The sequence below is a fragment of the Pristiophorus japonicus genome, chromosome 18 (genome assembly GCF_044704955.1).
Source record: "Pristiophorus japonicus isolate sPriJap1 chromosome 18, sPriJap1.hap1, whole genome shotgun sequence".
NCBI lineage: Eukaryota > Metazoa > Chordata > Chondrichthyes > Pristiophoridae > Pristiophorus > Pristiophorus japonicus.
In genome coordinates, this window is record NC_091994.1 from 23,149,959 (window position 1) to 23,169,506 (window position 19,548).

Consider the following 19,548-nt stretch of genomic DNA (forward strand, 5'->3'; position numbering starts at 1 on the left):
GCCTTGAAGGCCGTTTTTCTGTTCTGACCTCGCTACTCTGCTCTCTGTACAACTCTCATCCTGCCATGACTGGAATCTTCTGTGTCCTCAACTTGGGCAAATTGCTGAGTTAAGAAACCCCGAACAGACTACTCTTTCTTCCAATCCATGATTTCTCACACAGACCCGAGAGGTGGTTATGGCTGCCGTGGTCAGAGCCTTCGGGCTGCCATCCAACAACTGTTAAAGGGCCTCCAACTGATGCCTGATGTCAGTAAAATTAAAAAAAGGTCAAAGGGCTGAGAGCAAGATTTTTAGGCCTGCTTCCTCTGTGTGCTCACCAGCAAAACTTGAGGTAAATGAGGCAGGAAGGGTGTGAATGCTTTCCCCTGCCTCATTTACATGACAATGTGATGAATATTACTGACACAAGTTTCCCTCTAGGGACATTGTAGAAATATTTTATAGGGCCTACATGTAGAGGCTGGAGACCTGGCATCATACATCCTCCACCTTTTTATTTCATGTTATTAGAGCCTGGGGAAATAGAATGTCCACTTCATACATTTTAACAACTGTGATTGAAAGCATTTGCAAACTGGAGGAGGTGTGGGATGCAATTTTAAGTGGAGCTTTTGGGGGACTGACCTTTAAAGTTTAAATCCCCTCTCCCAGTCCCTCAGCAACACTGGAGGCTGGGTACGCACAGGCATAATGTAATTTCTATAGATATGTAAAGAGAAAAAGGTTAGTAAAGACAAATGTAGGTCCCCTGCAGTCAGAATCAGGGGAAGTCATAACGGGGATCAAAGAAATGGCAGACCAATTGAACAAGTACTTTGGTTTGGTATTCACTAAGGAGGACACAAACAACCTTCCGGATATAAAAGGGGTCAGAGGATCTAGTAAGAAGGAGGAACTGAGGGAAATCCTTATTAGTCGAGAAATTATGTTGGGGAAATTGATGGGATTGAAGGCCGATAAATCCCCAGGGCCTGATGGACTGCATCCCAGAGTACTTAAGGAGGTGGCCTTGGAAATAGCGGATGCATTGACAGTCATTTTCCAACATTCCATAGACTCTGGCTACCCTCCACTTCATAGGAACTGATCCAATGTAAGTCCACTTTTTAAAAAAGGAGGGAGAGAGAAAACAGGGAATTATAGACCGGTCAGCCTGACATCGGTAGTGGGTAAAATGATGGAATCAATTATTAAAGATGTCATAGCAGCGCATTTGGAAAGAGGTGACATGATAGGTCCAAGTCAACATGGATTTGTGAAAGGGAAATCATGCTTGACAAATCTTCTGGAATTTTTTGAGGATGTTTCCAGTAGAGTGGACAAGGGAGAACCAGTTGATGTGGTATATTTGGACTTTCAGAAGGCTTTCGACAAGGTCCCACACAAGAGATTAATGTGCAAATTTAAAGCACATGGGATTGGGGGTAGTGTGCTGACATGGATTGAGAACTGGTTGTCAGACAGGAAGCAAAGAGTAGGAGTAAATGGGTACTTTTCAGAATGGCAGGCAGTGACTAGTGGGGTTCCGCAAGGTTATGTGCTGGGGCCCTAGCTGATTACATTGTACATTAATGATTTGGACGAGGGGATTAAATGTAGTATCTCCAAATTTGCGGATGACACTAAGTTGGGTGGCAGTGTGAGCTGTGAGGAAGATGCTATGAGGCTGCAGTGACTTGGATAGGTTAGGTGAGTGGGCAAATGCATGACAGATGAAGTATAATGTGGATAAATGTGAGGTTATCCACTTTGGTGGTAAAAACAGAGAGGCAGACTATTATCTGAATGGTGACAGATTAGGAAAAGGGGAGGTGCAACGAGACCTGGGTGTCATGGTACATCAGTCATTGAAGGTTGGCATGCAGGTACAGCAGGCGGTTAAGAAAGCAAATGGCATGTTGGCCTTCATAGCGAGGGGATTTGAGTACAGGGGCAGGGAGGTGTTGCTACAGTTGTACAGGGCCTTGGTGAGGCCACACCTGGAGTATTGTGTACAGTTTTGGTCTCCTAACTTGAGGAAGGACATTCTTACTATTGAGGGTGTGCAGCGAAGGTTCACCAGACTGATTCCTGGGATGGCGGGACTGACCTATCAAGAAAGACTGGATCAACTGGGCTTGTATTCACTGGAGTTCAGAAGAATGAGAGGGGATCTCATAGAAACGTTTAAAATTCTGATGGGTTTAGACAGGTTAGATGCAGGAAGAATGTTCCCAATGTTGGTGAAGTCCAGAACCAGGGATCACAGTCTAAGGATAAGGGGTAAGCCATTTAGGACCGAGATGAGGAGAAACTTCTTCACCCAGAGAGTGGTGAACCTGTGGAATTCTCTACCACAGAAAGTTGTTGAGGCCAATTCACTAAATATATTCAAAAAGGAGTTAGATGTAGTCCTTACTACTAGGGGGATCAAGGGGTATGGCGAGAAAGCAGGAATGGGGTACTGAAGTTGCATGTTCAGCCATGAACTCATTGAATGGCGGTGCAGGCTCGAAGGGCCAAATGGCCTACTCCTGCACCTATTTTCTATGTTTCTATGTTAATTTGTGAGTGGGTTTATTATGGGCCCACCCCAAATACACAAGAATGTGTGATAGGTGGGGAAAAGGGTTATAATTGGCTGCTGCGTTTCCCACATTACAACTGTGACTACACTCCAAAAGTACTTCATTGGTTGTAAAGCGCTTTGAGACGCCCGGTGGTCGTGAAAGGCGTAATATAAATGCAAGTCTCTTTATCTTTTACTATCTCCTATTCATCCTCATTTTCAACTCCAGTGGTTCCCTTGGTTTAGAGTTCCTTCCTGACAAACACCAAAAATCCTTCCAATACTTTATGTATTGTAACTTTTGATTTTGAAATGTTAGTTATTGTTTTGAAAAACTTTCCATGTCCACATTCCATTTTATCCCAGTAACTTCTTCCTACTCTACAACCCAGCATACACCATCTGATTGATTGTGCTCAGCTGAAGCCCCATCTGCCATTTCACTTGTATGTAAAAGATCCATTTGCTCTCTTGGAAAAAGCAGGATTGTTCTGCCGGTTCCTGGCTAACAATTATCCTTCAATCAATATCACGAATAAACAGATTATCTGATCATAGGAACAGGAGTAGGCCATTTAGCCTTTCAAGCCTGTTCCGCCATTTGTACCTCAACTCCATTTACCGACCTATGCAGCATAATCCCTTGGTACCCTTCCATAACAAAAATCTATCGATCTCAGTCTTGATATTTCAATTGAACAAACATCTCCAGCCTTTTGGGAAAGAACATTCCAGATTACCATTACCCTTTGAGGAAAAAGCGCTTCCTGATTTCACTTTTACATAGTTGAGCTCAAAGATTATGCCCCCTTGTTTTGGATTCCCCTATTCTCTGGTCCAACAAAATGGTTTCCATTCTGTTAGTCACAAACAAAAAAAGGTGGGTAACAGCTGTTTTTGACATGGCGTGCAGAATAACCAGCTCACATAACTAGTGCTACATTGACTCATTTAGGTGAGGCAACATAGCGCTAGTTATTTCCCTACATTACAGCAGTGACTACATTTCAAAAGTACCTCATTGGCTGTGAGGCGCTTTGGGATGCCTCGAGCAATGTTCCCTCTGGCTGCGTGTATGGGCGGCCACACAGCAATGGGGAAGGTACCACACAGGCCGCTCACAAGCTCTTCCCTCCAAGATACCGGCCACACACACACACATTTACAGGGAACATTGGTCTTGAGAATATGGCTGGCGCTATATAAATGCAAGTTCTTTCCTCTTTCGCTCTCTCCCTGATCTTCAAAAATCACGACTTTGACCATGTTTACGGTCACTTTCCTCAAATCTCCAACTGACTTCTTCCTGCCCTTGTGAAGCATCGAGGGATTGTTTTCTACACTGAAGCTGCTGTATAACTTCACGTTCTTGTTCAATGTAAAGACCCACATAATCGTTCTGAAGGATGTTCCTTTTCAGAAACTGTATCCACAATTGCTGCTCCCAGTCGAAATGGTCAAGCTTGCCCATCATACTCCTAATGTGGCATTCTAGGGTTTGGTTCTATGCATTGTATGATGGAATATTCCAGTACACAAACAGTGCCAGCAAATCTATGTCGGTGGCTCATGGGAAACTAAGTTTAATCCTATTTTCCTATTTGCTCACATCATTTTCCTAATCTGCTAATTTACATTATTATTGCACACTTCAACTATTTCTAATCTAGAATAGTGTCTGGGATACTCAAAAACAGCAACGGGGATAAATTTAACCTAATCTTCCAATGGGATGGGATCAGCCGCCATTTTGCATCCTGTCCTAATTTAACTTTCCATTGGCGTTGAGTGGAAACCAGGCGGTGGATTCCATCCCATCGGTATCCAACTGGGCTGCTTCGTTTAAAATGATTGTGCACAACAATGGTTTGCATTTATACAGTGCCATTAACGTCAAATAAATGTCCCAAAGCGCTTCACAGCAGCATAATGTTGGTGTGTAGGTCGGGGGAGGAAGGATAAAAGACCAGAATCAGAGGAGTTAAGAGTTTGGAGGGAGGCGGGGGTTATAGGCCTAGTGGCAGTTGTAGCGATAGGGAAGTGTTGGGCCTTGAAGAGATTTAAACATTAGAATGAGAATTTTAAATTGGGGGACTGGGAGTTGGTGTGGGTCATCAAGGACAGGGGTGATGTGGGATAGGATGAGAGTAGCAATTTTGATGAGCTGAAGTTTATGTAGAGAGTAGGATGGGAGACCAGCCAGGAGAACATTGAAATAGTCGAGCCTGGAGGTGGCAAAAGACACTCATGAGGGTAGATGAGCAGAAGGGATGTTAGGGAGGTGGAAATGAGAATTCTTTGTGATGGAGGCATATGGTGTCAGGTCAGCTTGGCTGTCAAATAAGACACTGAGATTGTGAGCAGTGTGGTTCAGCCCAAGATCATGGGAAGAGTCTGGGTTTATCCAAAGGGGAATTAAGCCCGAGACGGCAACAGGAGAATAAGAAAGTAGAGGAATCGTGAAAGATTGGTGCGGGGGCAAAGTACCCAAGAGGAGAAATGAAAGGTAGCATTACTGGGGAAATAGGAAGGTGGGAGAGAAGGTTCTGATCAGCAGCCATGATGCACATGTGAATGGACACCAGGAATTTGAGTTACCTGGACATGGCAGAAATGAGAAGAAACATGTCCTAGTTGTAAACAGAGGACCTCCCAGCTGCAGCTGCCTTGTATCGAATGGGTCGAAAATCATGACACTCAGTACCTTAATGTTGCAATAAAATGTTATAATGTCTAATTAACCAACTGACAGCCCACAGGTGCAAAATTTCACTGGATCAACAAAGCAATGCTTGCAAATTAAGCAGCTGTCCTTTCATTTAATGAGTCTGGCCTCTGCGGTTGACTGGGTAAAGGCACCTCCGTTGGAATTTAACTCTGTCTCTCTGGCTCAGTTTATCGCTCCCTCTCGGTCAGTGTATAGCGGTCTCTGTCAGTTAGTGCTCTTTCTCGGTCGGTGTGTATATCTAGGGGAGAACAGCCTTCCATTAACTCCCTGATGTACTCAGTTCAGAGGCAGGCGTGTAATAAGCTGACGAAGGGCCGAGTTCTCCGTCCACTTCATCGCTCCTAATTAACATTGTCCAATGGAAGTCACCTATGCCTTTTCTTGCTTATCCTGTCAATCACATCATAAAGTGACAAGTCAGTCTTATTGTGGTCTGTAGCAAATCACCAATCGAATGGATTTCACTTGCTGACCCAATTTCCAAGCTCAGCATCTTTTAACTTTAGGAGCTCCTGTGCAGGCTGCCAGTCAGCTGCCCGACCTGAACAGGCAGAAAGCAGCAGCTAAAAGGGCTAAGTTATGAGGACAGGTTGCATAGCTTGTGCTTCTGCTCCCTGGAGTACAGAAGATTAAGGGAAGGTCTAATTGAAGAGTTTAAGATGATTAAAGGATTTGATAAGGTAGATGGTAAGAAACTTTCCTCCAGTGGGGGAATTCAAGAACATGGGGCAAACCCTTAAAATTAGAGCTATGCCGTTCAGGGGTGATGGCAGGAAGTATTTCTTCACAAGATATTGTAAACCTGAAACACTTTCCTCCCCTGCCGGAACCCTTGAACTTTAGGTGACCCCCTTCCCCACGTGCAGAATCCTGCAGGTTTTATATTTATTTCCATCATTCTGGAATCGGCAGGACTTTGTGAATCACAGAGTATCACAATGATTGGTGCCTCTAGTTTAACAACTTTATCTGCATATTGAAAAAAATTTTAGTTTAGATCACAGACAGGCAGTTCTACCTCAATCAACTGTACTTGTAAATATAACTGGCCTAATGTTTATTATTTTGATAGTGGAGAAAACACAATTCCTTGCGTGGTTCCTCTGGTGTCAATCATAGTTCTATTTTAGCTGTTAAACATCGCAATCATGCTCCAGAACCCAGACTACACACAAGCAACACCACAGGAGGTCAACTAGCATTATTAACAGTAGTGCCATTATTGACCTCCATCACCTAGAAGTATGGGCAGCAGGTGCCTCCAAGTTTCCTGCCAATGGCCCTGATTTGGACATGTAATGCTGTTCCTCCGTCGTCGCTGGGTCAAAATCCTGGAACTCTCTCCCTAACAGCACTGTGGGCACATGTTCAGCACATGAATTGCAGCGGTTCAAGAAGAAAGCCCACCAACACCTACTCTGGGTCAACTGGCCCACCATCAGTTACCGAGGAATAAATACCAGCCTGCTAGCAGTACCCACATCCCAAGAATTACATTTGGGGGAAAAAAAAAGTTCTGCTTGATTTTATGATCGGAAACCATATGATATCAATTCAGTTCAACCAATCACATAACAAATAGGAGCCATTACACTTATCAACTTGCATTTATATGGTGCCTTTCATGACCTCGAGCTATTCCAAAGCATCAGAGCTAATGAAGTACTTTTGAAATGCAGTCACTGTTGTCATGTAGGAAATGCAGCAGTCAATTTGTGCACAGCAAGCTCCCACAATAAGCAATGAGATAAATGACCAATTAAACTCTTTTAGTGGTGCTGGTTGAAGGATAAATATTGACCAGGACACCAGGAGAATTCCCTACCTTCTTCGGATAGTGCTGTGGGATCGTTTACACAAGTTAACACAACTTGTTCAAACTACCGGTCCTGATTTGATGAGTTGTTGGAAGTGGGATGCGTGGAGACCACAGAAGACTGTATTTTCCTTCTGACCCGCAAATGAATTGTTTAGTCTGATGGCTTTTCTCTCGATGAATGCTGAGCGTAATTGTGACTTCTAGTTGCTATTTGGGGGTCCCTTGTTTTAGAAACACCAAGGGAATACGGGGAAAAGGTGGGTGAATAGATCTGAGATAAAGATCAACCATGATCGAAGTGAATGGTGGAAAAGGCTTGTGGGCCTGAATGGCCTCCTTCTGTTTCTATGTTGCTATTCCTGCCTCACTGTCAGCAGGGCCATGGGAGATCCACTAGTCTCATTTACGTGATACCCTAATCGCTATTTATATAAATTTAAAAACTGCAACTGCTGCAATTACACAGCAGATCCATCAGCATCTGTAAAGAGAAAAGAGGGGTTTCGATGTACTGGGTGTGCATTCTTCATTAAATTTCAAAATTCTCATCCTTATTTTCAAATCCCTCCATGGCTTCACCCCTCCCTATCTCTGTAATCTCCTCCAGCCCCACAACCCCCCCGAGATGTCTGCGCTCGCCTAATTCTGCCCTCTTGAGCATCCCTGATTATAATCGCTCAACCATTAGTGGCCGTGCCTTCTGTTGCCTAGGCCCCAAGCTTTGGAATGCCCTGTCTAAGCCTCTCCGCCTCTCTACCTCTCTTCCCTCCTTTAGGATGCTCTTTAAACCATCTCTTTGACCAAGCTTTTGGTCACCTGCTCTAATTTCTACTTATGCGGCTCAGTGTCATTTTTGTCGCATAATACTCCTGTGAAGCGCCTTGGGACGTTTCACTACATTAAAGATGCTATCTAAATACAAGTTGTTGTTGTTGTAGAAGTTCATCAGACCTAGTCCCTTACTAAGCCGCCTTGTCGTGAACTGGCAGAGTGACTACTATGCGAAGAATCCCTTTCAAACATGCAAGCACAAACATTATTTCTCTTCAATTTAATTTAAATTAGAAATTGTTCAGTTTTCAAAGTATTAATTTTTGCAGCATAATTGTTTTACGCTTTCCCTTTCACAAAATTAATCTTTCAGCCTTTTGGAATTTTACATGACCGGGCCTGTACGGTAATGAATTTAGTGTTGAGATGTATTTTTCCTTTCTTAATAGCTTCTTTTAGAACTAGTTTAACTGAACTTCATTTATTAAAGTGGATTTTTTTTTTAAAGTAAAATGGTTTGCATGCCTTCTGCTTTGACAGGACTTTAATTGTACTTTGTCAACCAGTTTCAAAGTTCATATAGCCCCAGACATCATTCAGCAAGGAGTTACTGTAAATTATTTTGTGGAGAGAATCCTGTCTGGCCAGTTTTCAAGTGGGGAGGAGGGTACAATTTGACAGACCTTGATCCATTGTGCCTCTAACCTGATTGGACTAGTGTAAAGCAGGTTGATGTTGCGTGACTTATGACAGTAGGCTCTTATATAAGCTTTTCTCTGGCGGATGAACAGAACACTCCAATTCGCTCTGCCGACCCTGATCAAAGGCATTCCAAATAACTTCTGTAGCTATGTTAAAAGAGAGCTTCCCTTCTGCAGGCAAGTGTATGAAGTTAATCGGGAAAAAGGTCCATCTGCCAGAGCTTCTGAGGTAAAACCCACCTGTTTATAAAGATTTTGAGATGTATTGTGGTTTACAAAGTGCTATAGTCTGTTCTAGCAGTATTAATGTTTATTGTTACAGATGTATTTAACGGGATTGTAACTCTTTGCCCTATAATGTAAGCAAGACCATTTTCCCCAAGTTGCTAATATAAACCAGATATTTGCAGCGTAATAAACTATGTTGCATGTTCTTGGTTATGCTATTACTATCCAAAAGTACTTGACTGCTTCCCAGTGATTCTTTAAAAAAATTGTCAGCAATGCCATCCACTCTCATTCCTGTGGTGGCTCAGCAATTTTAACCTGCCACCAGGCAGGCGGTCTGTGGTTTGCTCGGTCCTCACCCAGGGCAGCAATAAGGGGGCTACAACTGGCCTAGCCTCCCAGGTTAACGTGGGAAAAATTAGCCAGGAGATCTGCCTGTGGCTCAGTGAGTAGCACACTCACCTCTGAGTCAGAAGGTTGGGGGTTCAAGTCCCCTCCAGGGACTTGAGCACATAAACCTAGGCTGATCCACCAGTGCAATGCCGAGGGAGTGCTGCACTGTCGGAGGTGCAGTCTTTTTGGATGAGACGACAAACCGAGGCCCTGCCTGCTCTCTCGGGTGGAAGTAAAAGATCCCATGGCACTATTTTGAAGAATAGCAGGGGAGCTATTCCCGGTGTCCTGGCCAATATTTATCCCTCCATCAACATCGAAACAGATTATCTGATCATTATCACATTGCTGTTTGTGGGCGCTTGCTTGTGCGCAAATTGGCTGCCGCATTTCCCACATTACAACAATGTCTACACTTCAAAAGTACTTCATTGGCTGCAAAGCGCTTTGAGGCATCCGGTGGTCGTGAAAGGCGCTATATAAATGCAAGTCCTTTCTTCTTTCTTGACCACTGACCAGTGACACCTGTGTGAAGTATATGTGTAAGTAGGTTTACATGCTGCTCTTGCGGTTTATGACAAAACTTGAATCCCTCAATGGCTATATCCTTGTTACTCCCTCCTTATCTAATTTACGTTACTTTCTTCTACGTTACTTTTCGGAAAAAGCAGAGGGGTTCTGTCCGGTGCCCTCAATCAACACTTTAAGATACCAGACTTTCTCTTCATGATCACGTTGCTGTTTGTAGGACCTTGCTGTGCGCACATTGGCTGCCACGTTTCCTGCATTACAACAGGGAATTATTTCATTGGATGTAAAGAGCTTTGGGTCATCCTGAGGTCATAAAAGGTACTACATAAATGCAAGTCTTTCTTCATTTAAAAACATTTCTATCTTGAGATGCCAACTTCTGTAAGTCTTTTACATTTATTGCCTCAGCCACTGTCTCCATCGATTTGCTCCACAGTCTATCCTGCCCTGTGACCATTCTTGGTTATGCAAAATAGCTTTTGTTGGTTTAAGTTCTTTTTAAGCTGCTTGTTAAATACCCTGTCTGAACTTTTTTTGGGGATATAGTCCTGTTTGTTTAGCGAACACGGATATGTAAAAGTACCCATGGTTGAGCTTTGCTTCTTCGTGTCAACATCGCTTCCAAATGAACAGTGAAAGTGAGCATAAGGCACTTGCAACAACGAGAAGCCAGTTGTTCATTGTTTCAAGGATCAAGACTTTTTTTCGAAAGTAAATTTTATGATTTGAATCCTGCTCTGAATAAGCATAGCTGTTTGCACGGAGCTCCCAGATATTTTTTTGTCAACAAGTATTTCACTTGTGAACAATGTAGAAGAAATCGTCACATAACCCTCTTTTTACGCAGTCGATGGTTTACTGCAAAGTTTTGAATTGAAAAATAGTTTGGCAGTATTTTTCAACATAAGTTAAGTCTGTGGATACATTTTTTGACTTTCTGGGATTTCCAAATTAGTTGCTCTTTTGTCCATTTGAAGAGTACCATTCAGTGTATCATGCTTGATTGATTGATTGTTTCCTATCGATAAATATGATGCTAAAAGCTACTTTAAGCAGATAAAATGAAATCTTGCCATTTGGCAATTGATGCCCAGAAATTTCTGTTTGTGATTCTTGGGTATAAATGCTTAACATGTTCCATGACATTCCTTTGACTGCTATTTTAACGGTAGGTCGCCCCCTTAAATCTTCAGAGAAAGGAATGTCATAGTAGTACATTAAGGGGTGAAAATTCGGTCATGCCTCAGTTGGGTCGGTGTCCCGGGCGGAGCGGTACATTTTGCACCGGCAAAAGATTTGCGCCCGCTGCACAAAATTCATCAGCTGGGCCCGGCGTTTGGAGCGGGGCACTAAGGGAGGTGTTGCATGCCACTTTTAGGGTGCTAGGCCGGCTGAGCAAGGGAAAATCCCGAGCTAAAGAGCTGGCCTCAGAGCGCCATAACAGAGGCCTGGTGGGGGGGGGGCAAAACACCAAAAATATTCCCACTACATAGCTCATGTCACCGCAATATAAATCACACAAAAAAAATAAAAGAAAACAATCGCACTTAGCTCAGGTCGACATTACTTAACGTGAGCTATTGATTGCTCCTGACTGCAGACTGATATCTGAGCTGCTTCAATCAGTTAGTAACAAAACCGGAACATTTTTCAAGTTTCATTTTCTCCTCTTAACGCTGACTGTACCCTGTGGCCTCGGCCAAAGGAGGTGACTAATCGCTCTAAATACCACTCCTGATTCATTTGTTCAGAAAGAATCTATTCAGACGGGTGTTTGGTATAAGATTGCAATTTCCCCTCTGAATTTTTTTGGCAGCAGCTTTGACTTTTTAATCAAGACTAGTCTTCTGAGGCGATCCCTCGTATCAAGGATGACTTGCTTCCACACCAAAAAGGGATGAGTTCACAGGTGTTTCAATGAAGGACTTGATATTCCATGTCCCGAACTACATCCTGAAGGGTGGAAGATGCCTGTGCGTGGATTTTTTTTTTTTGCACACCAGCCACCGCACGGGCTTGACAGAGCTAGGTCTTGGTCCAGTGGCAAGGGTTAACCAAGACGACCGGAGACCAGCTCTGCTGCACGGACCTAGTGTGCACACATATCGCAGTGAAGGGATTTGAAGATGACTTAATGCGCAGGTGGTGCGGTGATGGTGCGGGAGGGGAGCTAGTGTAGGTCAGCAATGAGATATGTCTTGTGCCAAAGAGGTTTTTTTTCCCGTCTAGTAGGTAGCATCATTTGTGCATGGGGGAAAACAGAATCTATACCAGGCACTGATGCATGCACCCCATGCGTGATGCCAGTGATTAAGAGACCATGGGGAGGGGAGAAATTCAATAATTTTTAAAAGTAGAAACAATTAGCGCAATACACTTCTCTTTTCCTACTTTAAAAAAACAAATTCAGGGGTAGCGTTCCAGGAAAAAAATGGAGCGCTAAATCAGGCGCTCCATTTCCTTCCTGGAGCGCAAGAGGCAGCAGGCGGGGCGGTGAGTTCAGCAGCGTTACACACTGGGCCGTGCAGCGCTGCCGCATTGAGAGGCTCCTTCCCTCCCTTAAAGGGAAGGGCCATCGCTGCAGGCTCTGCAAAATAAAAACTTACCTTCTCTCCGACAGCAGCCGCCCGATGCACTGAAGGAGAGTGCCGGGCTGATCGATCGCGGGTAAAGAAGAGCAGCAACAAATCTGAAAGAGAGCGGTTAAATTTTTTTTTAACTTGCCTCGGCCAGCTCGAAGCGCCCGGCTTCCTGATGGACACCTCCCGCGGCTGCTGGTGTTATCGCCCGGCAATGCAGCAGGGGGTGGAACACAAGTTCAGGTCCGGGGCGATGGACACGGTGATAACGTCACAATCTCTGAGAGATAGCGATCAGACTGCAACCTCCCACTGAATATGGCGGGAGTCGGTACCTGTTTAGCGCCCCATCATCGCACCCCGGAGATGATAACTGGAGGCGCTAAGGAGGCCAATTTCTTGGACCATCGGTTGACATATACCCAAAAAAGGAAAATATACTGGCTGGGAAATTGGAACTGTTGCCTCCGGCCGTTAAGGCCGGTTTGGGGAAAAAAAAATGGCGGCCCCCTTGCTTCCGCCCGCTTCTGGTGCAGAACGGGGAGGTGGCCATTTTGAGCAGGTTGGCAGCGCTGCCGTTGCCTGCGGTTACTTCAGATTGTGACGTCAACTGGGGTGCAGCGCTGAATTGATGCACAATCTAGGATTTTAGACATCGTGGTTCTTAATAACGCCCTCTCCAAACCACGCACGGCAGGACGTGCATGCAGCAATAGAACAGAGCCGCTGCCAGAGCTTCTTAAGGGGACATGCACAACTTTCAGGTAAATTTAGATTTTTGCTTTTATCCTGGTTTATTTACATTTTATTGGAGTATAGTATAGTATTAGGCCGTCCCTCGTGTCAAGGATGACCCGCTTCCACACCAAAAGAAGATGAGTTCACAGATGTTTCAATGAGGGACCTGACATTCTCGATCCCGAGCTACGTCTTGAAGGGTGGAAGATGTCTGTGCGTGAATTCTTTTAATGTGGAGTGGCCATTGCACACCAGCCACCACACGGGCTTGACAGAGCAAGACTGTGGTCCAGTGGCAAGCATTAACCAAGACGACTGGAGGCCAAGCTCTGCTGCGCCATCCCTGGGCCCTGACCCCGCTGTTGTTATACACTGTGCCGCTCCTGTGTCACAACCCCTTCGCCCCTTCACTCCTCCAATGCGACACCACCGGAGTAGTGACTTGGTGCCAGACATTTTAAAAATTGTTAAAGTGTGCAGGGAGTTCTGCTGGACATTTGCAATGCTTGGGTTTTAAAGGAAGGCCTCTGAGAATACCTCCTGCTCCCAGGCCTGGGGGTTCTAGTTGCAGTCCCCTTTGGGCTGCAGCACGACATTGGGATGGAGCAGAGGCAGCGAAGGGGACAAGATGCTCGCAGCAAGAGGAGGAAGCGGAAGGAAGGAGGCAACCCAGACTGGCCCTTCCTGGCCGGGATATCTGGGAGCGAATCATCCAACTGCGGTGCCAGTGAACACCAATTGTCCTACACCTTACCTTCCCTCTGTTACTGACTATCACAGTGTCCTCTTGCCCACAATGTTGAAATAAAAGCCACCACAAAGCAAATTTTCCAATTCAACTTTTTCCATATATGCATCCAATATTACATCCAAAAATCAACCAATCAACCTTGTGCATTCCCTTAGTGACTGTCTTGCATATGACTTTGCCTGTCCTAGTGCTGTTACCCCAGTAGTGCTACCCCAGCGGCTGCAGCAAGGCTGGTGGAAGGCTGCTGACTTTCAGTGGGGGACACTGCAGATGGCCTTGCAAGACGACCTCGAGGAGCTGATGGCTGGGAGTGTGAAATCGCATGACAGTGTTTCTTCTTTTTTCACTTTCCTCCCTCTTCTTGACCCACTGGCTGGGCAGGCTGGATTTCTTGGGTGTCTGAAATGATAAAGGCACAAGTGTAGGGTTGTGGTGAGGGGTGGTGGGGAAGGACAAGAGCTGCTTGCTTACCCCATGTGTTATGTATGTAAACATTGTAACTGTGTAAGACTTGCCAGCAGAGGGCGCAACTGTTGGAGGCCCAAGGGTCACCTGCACACCTCATGCAAGCAAGTATAAAAGGTTGTCTGCCATGCTGCTTTGGCACTCTGGAGTTTATTAAAGAGACTAAGGTCACATCAGTTTGAGCTTAAAGTATACAGTCTTGTGGAGTTACTCTGAACATAACACCATGTGCAGCTTGTAAATCAGAAGAGATTGTGGGATGAGGGGGAAATGCAATGTGAGAAGCAGGATAACGTAGGAGGATACTGGCATCTTGTATTCTTTCAGCCCTGCCGCTGGCCAAGGGCTCAGCCATGCCCCTGCCAAGAATGACCAGCACCGTCTCCTCCAAGGGGGTGAAGTGAAGCTAGGAATGTGAGCTGTGCCTCGTGTTTGATAGAGGTTGTTGGTAGGTGAGTGATGGGATTGGCAGGTCGTGCATGAGCCGTTTGTGCGGCTAGTGGCGCAGGTGGTAGGAGACGGTTTTTGAAGATGCATTCACTGACCTTGACCACTTGTCTGTGGTGATGAAGCTTCTTTGGGCACTGCAGCCAGGTGGTGGGGGTGACTCTACTGGCAGTGACCGCCTTGGGGATCTGTCCCACAGTCCTCTTTCCGGAGAGCGCGCTGAGCCCCTGTGGGTAGAGGACCTTCTCTTCCAGTATTACACCCCCCACACAAAGCTCGAATGCTATGTCTCAGACCTTGGGTGTCCTTTCCCTGGCCTGTTGAACCATTTGTGTTAGCGCTGAAGCACTTTAACCATTTTTGATCAGCAGATGGCAGCTCACCTTTAAGAGTGCAGACTGCCTAGTGCTGAAGCAATTTTATTTTTTTTATCTGCAGAAGGCAGCTCATCTTTAAGAGCTGTGCAGACTGCCTTTAAGAGGAGCAGACTGCCTAGTGCTGAAGCAATAAAAAAAAAATCTGCAGAAGGCAGCTCGTCCTTAAGAGCTGCAGACTGCCTTTCAGAGGAGCAAGCTAGCTTTAAGTAAAGCCAGCCTCACTCCTGCAGCGCGAATGTTGGCCTCCTGTTGAGTGCACAGCCTGTCAGTGCTAGGCTGTACGCTACAATCCTGATAATTAGCAGCCAGCACAAAGTTGACATCCTGCCGCATTTTTTGAAGGGGCGCCAACATATCTCGCGTCACAATGCCCCTGCCCGTTTTTAGTCATTGTTGAATTTCCCAGCCACTGTTTGTTAGCATCTGCCACAAACAAAGTGAAGTACAAGTCGCAATGTCACTCTTCTAATCCTCATCTATTTGGGCAAACTTTAGCAGGAAGTGGTTAACCCTTTTGGTTAGCGTGTGTAATGTTTGAATCAAATCTGTAATGTTTTAACGTGCCTGTGCTTCTTAAAACATGTTCAGTTAGAAATTGCTACAAATGGTTGAATACAATTATAAAAACGTCAGATTAGTTTATGGAACTTGCAGGGGATAACCTTAACCTCCTAACTGCTGTAGTCAAAGATGTTTTACTATTATTTGTTTTTTGAGTTTCCCATCCTTGACTGACGACTGTGGTAAGTAGTGAGGTGCCAGAATGATAAATCCCGGGTGCTAGCCTTCTTTTCAGGAGGGCAGAACGTACATCTAATTAAGCCGCCTTCGTTCTAAATACCTCTTAAAGATTCTGCCTTTTACTGACATGTCTTACTATGAATGTGAGTGCGATGATTAGAGATTATCGGTTATTTGTCCTAGGCTACTATGTGTTTCTGATATAAACTCGGGCTGGGGACCTTAAGCATTAATTTACAAAGACACATCCTCCTTCCACAAAGAGCTGTAAAGATAACGATTGTCTTTCCATTCCAGCGAAGTTTAGTGAATGTTAGAGAGCAAACTTCATGGCGGGTCTAGGAAAGGGCCCCATGGAACAGCGAAGGCAAAGATCAAAATGACTACGCTATTGCACCATTATGTACCCAACCAACTGCTCTTGCTTATTTGTTACATATTTGTTTTACAAACCTGCCACAGACTGGGGGTGTACTGTTGGTAAATCTCTGGAGACAGTTGTCTGTATTTATTGATTTGAGGTTTTGTCATTTTACAGCAACTGTCCAAATGAGATTGGACTGATGGCGGATAAACCGAAGAAGAGCAAAAAGTTGTTGCAGGCACAATCTAAGGTATTCAGCTTGGAAACCAACTCCACATTGCCTGAGATCCCGCAGAAGGAGAAAGTGCCGCCACTCACAAGGTAACGTGCAGGGCTTCACTTGCCTCTGTGTATATCTCTTTTTTTTTTTAAACATTACAAAGTGAATATTGCTTAATTTGCACATTTTGTGAATTTTTGTAAGAAATATAAGACTAATAATTTGTTGTCTTTTTTTAAATTAATTAATAAATTTCTCTGCCTCGCCACTTTTTCCTCCTTTAAGATGCTCCTTAAAACCTACCTCTTTGACCAAGCTGTTGGTCATCTGGCCCAACATCTCCTTATGTGGTTCGGTGTCAATATTTTTTGATAACGCTCCTGTGAAGCGCCTTGGGACATTTTATTACTTTAATAGCACTATATAAATATAAGTAGTTGTTGTCTGCAAAATAGTTTAAATGCTTTTAACTGATCCAGTATAAATATGTAGGACTTCTCTTTGTGAACAAGCTAAACACATTGCAGGACATTTTACCATTTTATTTTTTGCAACGACATGATTGGAGATGTAGTAATTCCATTGTAATAACAAACGTTTATAATCATAACTAAGACCGCCTATTTCCACCTCCATAACATCGCCCTTGCCTCAGCTCATTCGCTGCTGAAACCCTCATCCATATCTTTGTTACCTCTAGTCTTGACTATTCCAATGCACTCCAGGCTGGCCTCCCACATTCTCCCCTACGCAAACTAGAGGTGATCCAAAACTCAGCTGCCCGAGTCCTAACCCTCACCAAGTCACACTCACTCATCATCCCTGTGCTTGCTTACATTGGCTTCCGGTTAAGCAACGCCTCGATTTCAAAATTCTCATCCTTATTTTCAAATCTCTTCTTGGCCTCGCCCCTCCCTATCTCTGTCATCCCCCCCCCCCCCCCAACCCCCCGAGATGTCTGCGCTCCTCTAATTCTGCCCTCTGGAGCATCCCTGATTACAATCGCTCAGCCATTGGTGGCCATGCCTTCTGTTGCCTGGGCCCTAAGCTCTGGAACTCCCTGCCTAAATCTCTCCGCCTCTCTACCTCTCTTTCCTTCTTCAAGGCACTCCTTAAAACCTCCCTCTTTGACCAAGCTTTTGGTCACCTGCCCTAATTTCTACTTTTGCAGCTCGGAGTCAAATTTTTTTATCTCGTGTGAAGCGCCTTGGGACGTTTCACGACGTTAAAGTCATTATATAAATACAAGTTGTTGTTGTGTATGTCACGAAGTAGTTGGAAAAATCATATTTCAAATGTATATGATAGAGTGCACTGGAGCCAATAAGGCAGCAAATTGATATGATCTGGAATGTGCTGTCTAAAAGGATGATGGAAGCAGATCAATAGTAACTTTCAAAAGGGAATTTGAGATACACTTGAAAAGGAAAAAATTGCAGGGCTATGGCGAAAGAGCAGTTGAGTGGGACTAATTGGATAGCGGTACAATGGGCTGAAATGGTCTGCTTCTGTGCTGCACCATTTGCTGATTCAATTTGAATAGAACTCTCCAGGAACTAAGCCGAGCCCAAAACCCTCATTCTGAACATTTTAAAATGGAATAAAGCCACGAAAATAGTCTTCAGTGTACACTGGTCAAAACACTTTGTGACAAATATTATTTTTGGTGGCAAAGCACTAATATAATAAATACAGTGCTGTAATGAGAAAAATATATTTTATATGTCTGCAGTTTTCTGAGAGATAAAGACTTGCATTTCAACCTAGTTAACAGCAATATTTTTTTCTTCTGATTTTTGCACAAAATCGGTTGCCAATGAAGTTGGCCTATAGCATACATGGGTGCATTCAAATGTTCTGGATGACTGTACCTTCCATAGTTATGAGTCTCTTTCCTCAATCCTCTCCAAACCCTACCATTATATTTGCTTTTTAAGGAACCCAGTCAATACTTAGGAGTCAAGTTCTGCTGTGTCAGTGTCAGTCTCTATAGAAGTTAAGCTGATGTTGGGCGTAAATTCTACACACTGCATCATCATCTTCATCATCATCATCATCATAGGCAGTCCTTTGAAGCGAGGATGACTTGCTTCCATGCCAAAAAGGAATGAGTTCACAGGTGTTTCAATGAAGGACCTAATATTCCAGGTCCTGAACTATATCTTGGAGGGTGGAAGATGCAGCCCAGGTCATAGGATTAGGGGTTACCGTGTCCTAACGCACTCTAATTCGCGTTTCCTTTTAAGCGTAGCTCAGTGCTAGCAACGTGTGGGGATGTTGAATTTAGAAATGCAGACTGTCTGCTGATGTGATGCAATTATTGCTTTATTCAGGTCACAAGCCATAGATTTAGCTGGTTTAAAAAATGAAGACGAACCAAACGTTGGAAGAAAAAGATCATCCTCTGCTTCAGTAAGGAACTAATTCATATTACACTGTGTTCCATACTATCACGTACTGTACTTCTAAAATAATGGAACACGAGACTAGTCACAGATACACAGAGTTACCGAGAGAAAGCCACAAATGCACAGAAAGATAGAGAATGCCCTTGGTTATTTACAGTCAGAAATGGATCTGTAAGTGCGAGATATCGACATAAAATCATTTTGCTCGAAGAATATCAGGCAAATCCACCTCTGTTAACGAAGTCAAACCTCCTTCTGGGTGACAGGCCTGTTGAAAATTGCCAACGTCATATTCTAAGTAGAATCTAATAGTATATAAATTAAATATCTGTGGAAACCTTACATGGGATTTCTGTATATATTTCTCATCTAAGAAAATTTTAATTTTGGCTGCATCTTTGATGGTATCTGCAGTTCTTTTCATAAGTTAGTTTCATTCATCTGATCATCGAATCATACAGCACCATAGGAGGCCATTCAGCCCATCACATATAGTGTAGCATCTGAGGAGTTACAAAACAAATCTTTAATCTCCGTTTGCATGCCCAACTGCATCTCCAGAGCCCGGATGTTAAACATTATTTATTTCAGCTTTGTCAATGGATAAATCTTTTGAGACAACCTTTTGCAATTTACCATTTTAAATTCAAGGGGCAGAAATTGGAGTCCATTTGAGGCTGGAGCCTCTGCCTGCTGCATGGATGTGCTCTGGACGTGTCCCACTTTCATGGGATGA

The 19,548-nt window shown here is 44.1% G+C and overlaps 1 protein-coding gene and 1 long non-coding RNA gene across 8 annotated transcripts in view; one reads left to right on the forward strand and one right to left on the reverse strand.

The window, feature by feature from the left end:
* The window catches only part of LOC139228596 (GRAM domain-containing protein 2B), a 97,872-nt gene that overhangs the window by 51,232 nt on the left and 27,092 nt on the right, over positions 1 to 19,548 (forward strand). Inside the window, exons 1-3 of one of the 7 annotated variants that reach the window (XM_070859755.1) lie at positions 8,572 to 8,799; positions 16,359 to 16,505; positions 18,738 to 18,816. In XM_070859755.1, coding sequence (XP_070715856.1) covers positions 8,720 to 8,799; positions 16,359 to 16,505; positions 18,738 to 18,816 — 306 coding nt within the window. In that variant the 5' untranslated portion in view covers positions 8,572 to 8,719. Of the gene's footprint in view, positions 1 to 8,571; positions 8,800 to 9,632; positions 9,734 to 9,966; positions 10,041 to 14,635; positions 14,704 to 15,332; positions 15,823 to 16,358; positions 16,506 to 18,737; positions 18,817 to 19,548 lie in introns of those variants that run through there. The other 6 variants (XM_070859754.1, XM_070859757.1, XM_070859759.1 and 3 more) reach the window with 6 other exon arrangements.
* The window catches only part of LOC139228597 (uncharacterized), a 55,994-nt gene continuing 50,418 nt past the window's right edge, over positions 13,973 to 19,548 (reverse strand). Inside the window, exon 3 of the long non-coding RNA XR_011587585.1 lies at positions 13,973 to 14,189. This is a non-coding gene — a long non-coding RNA (uncharacterized lncRNA). The remainder of the gene's footprint in view (positions 14,190 to 19,548) is intronic.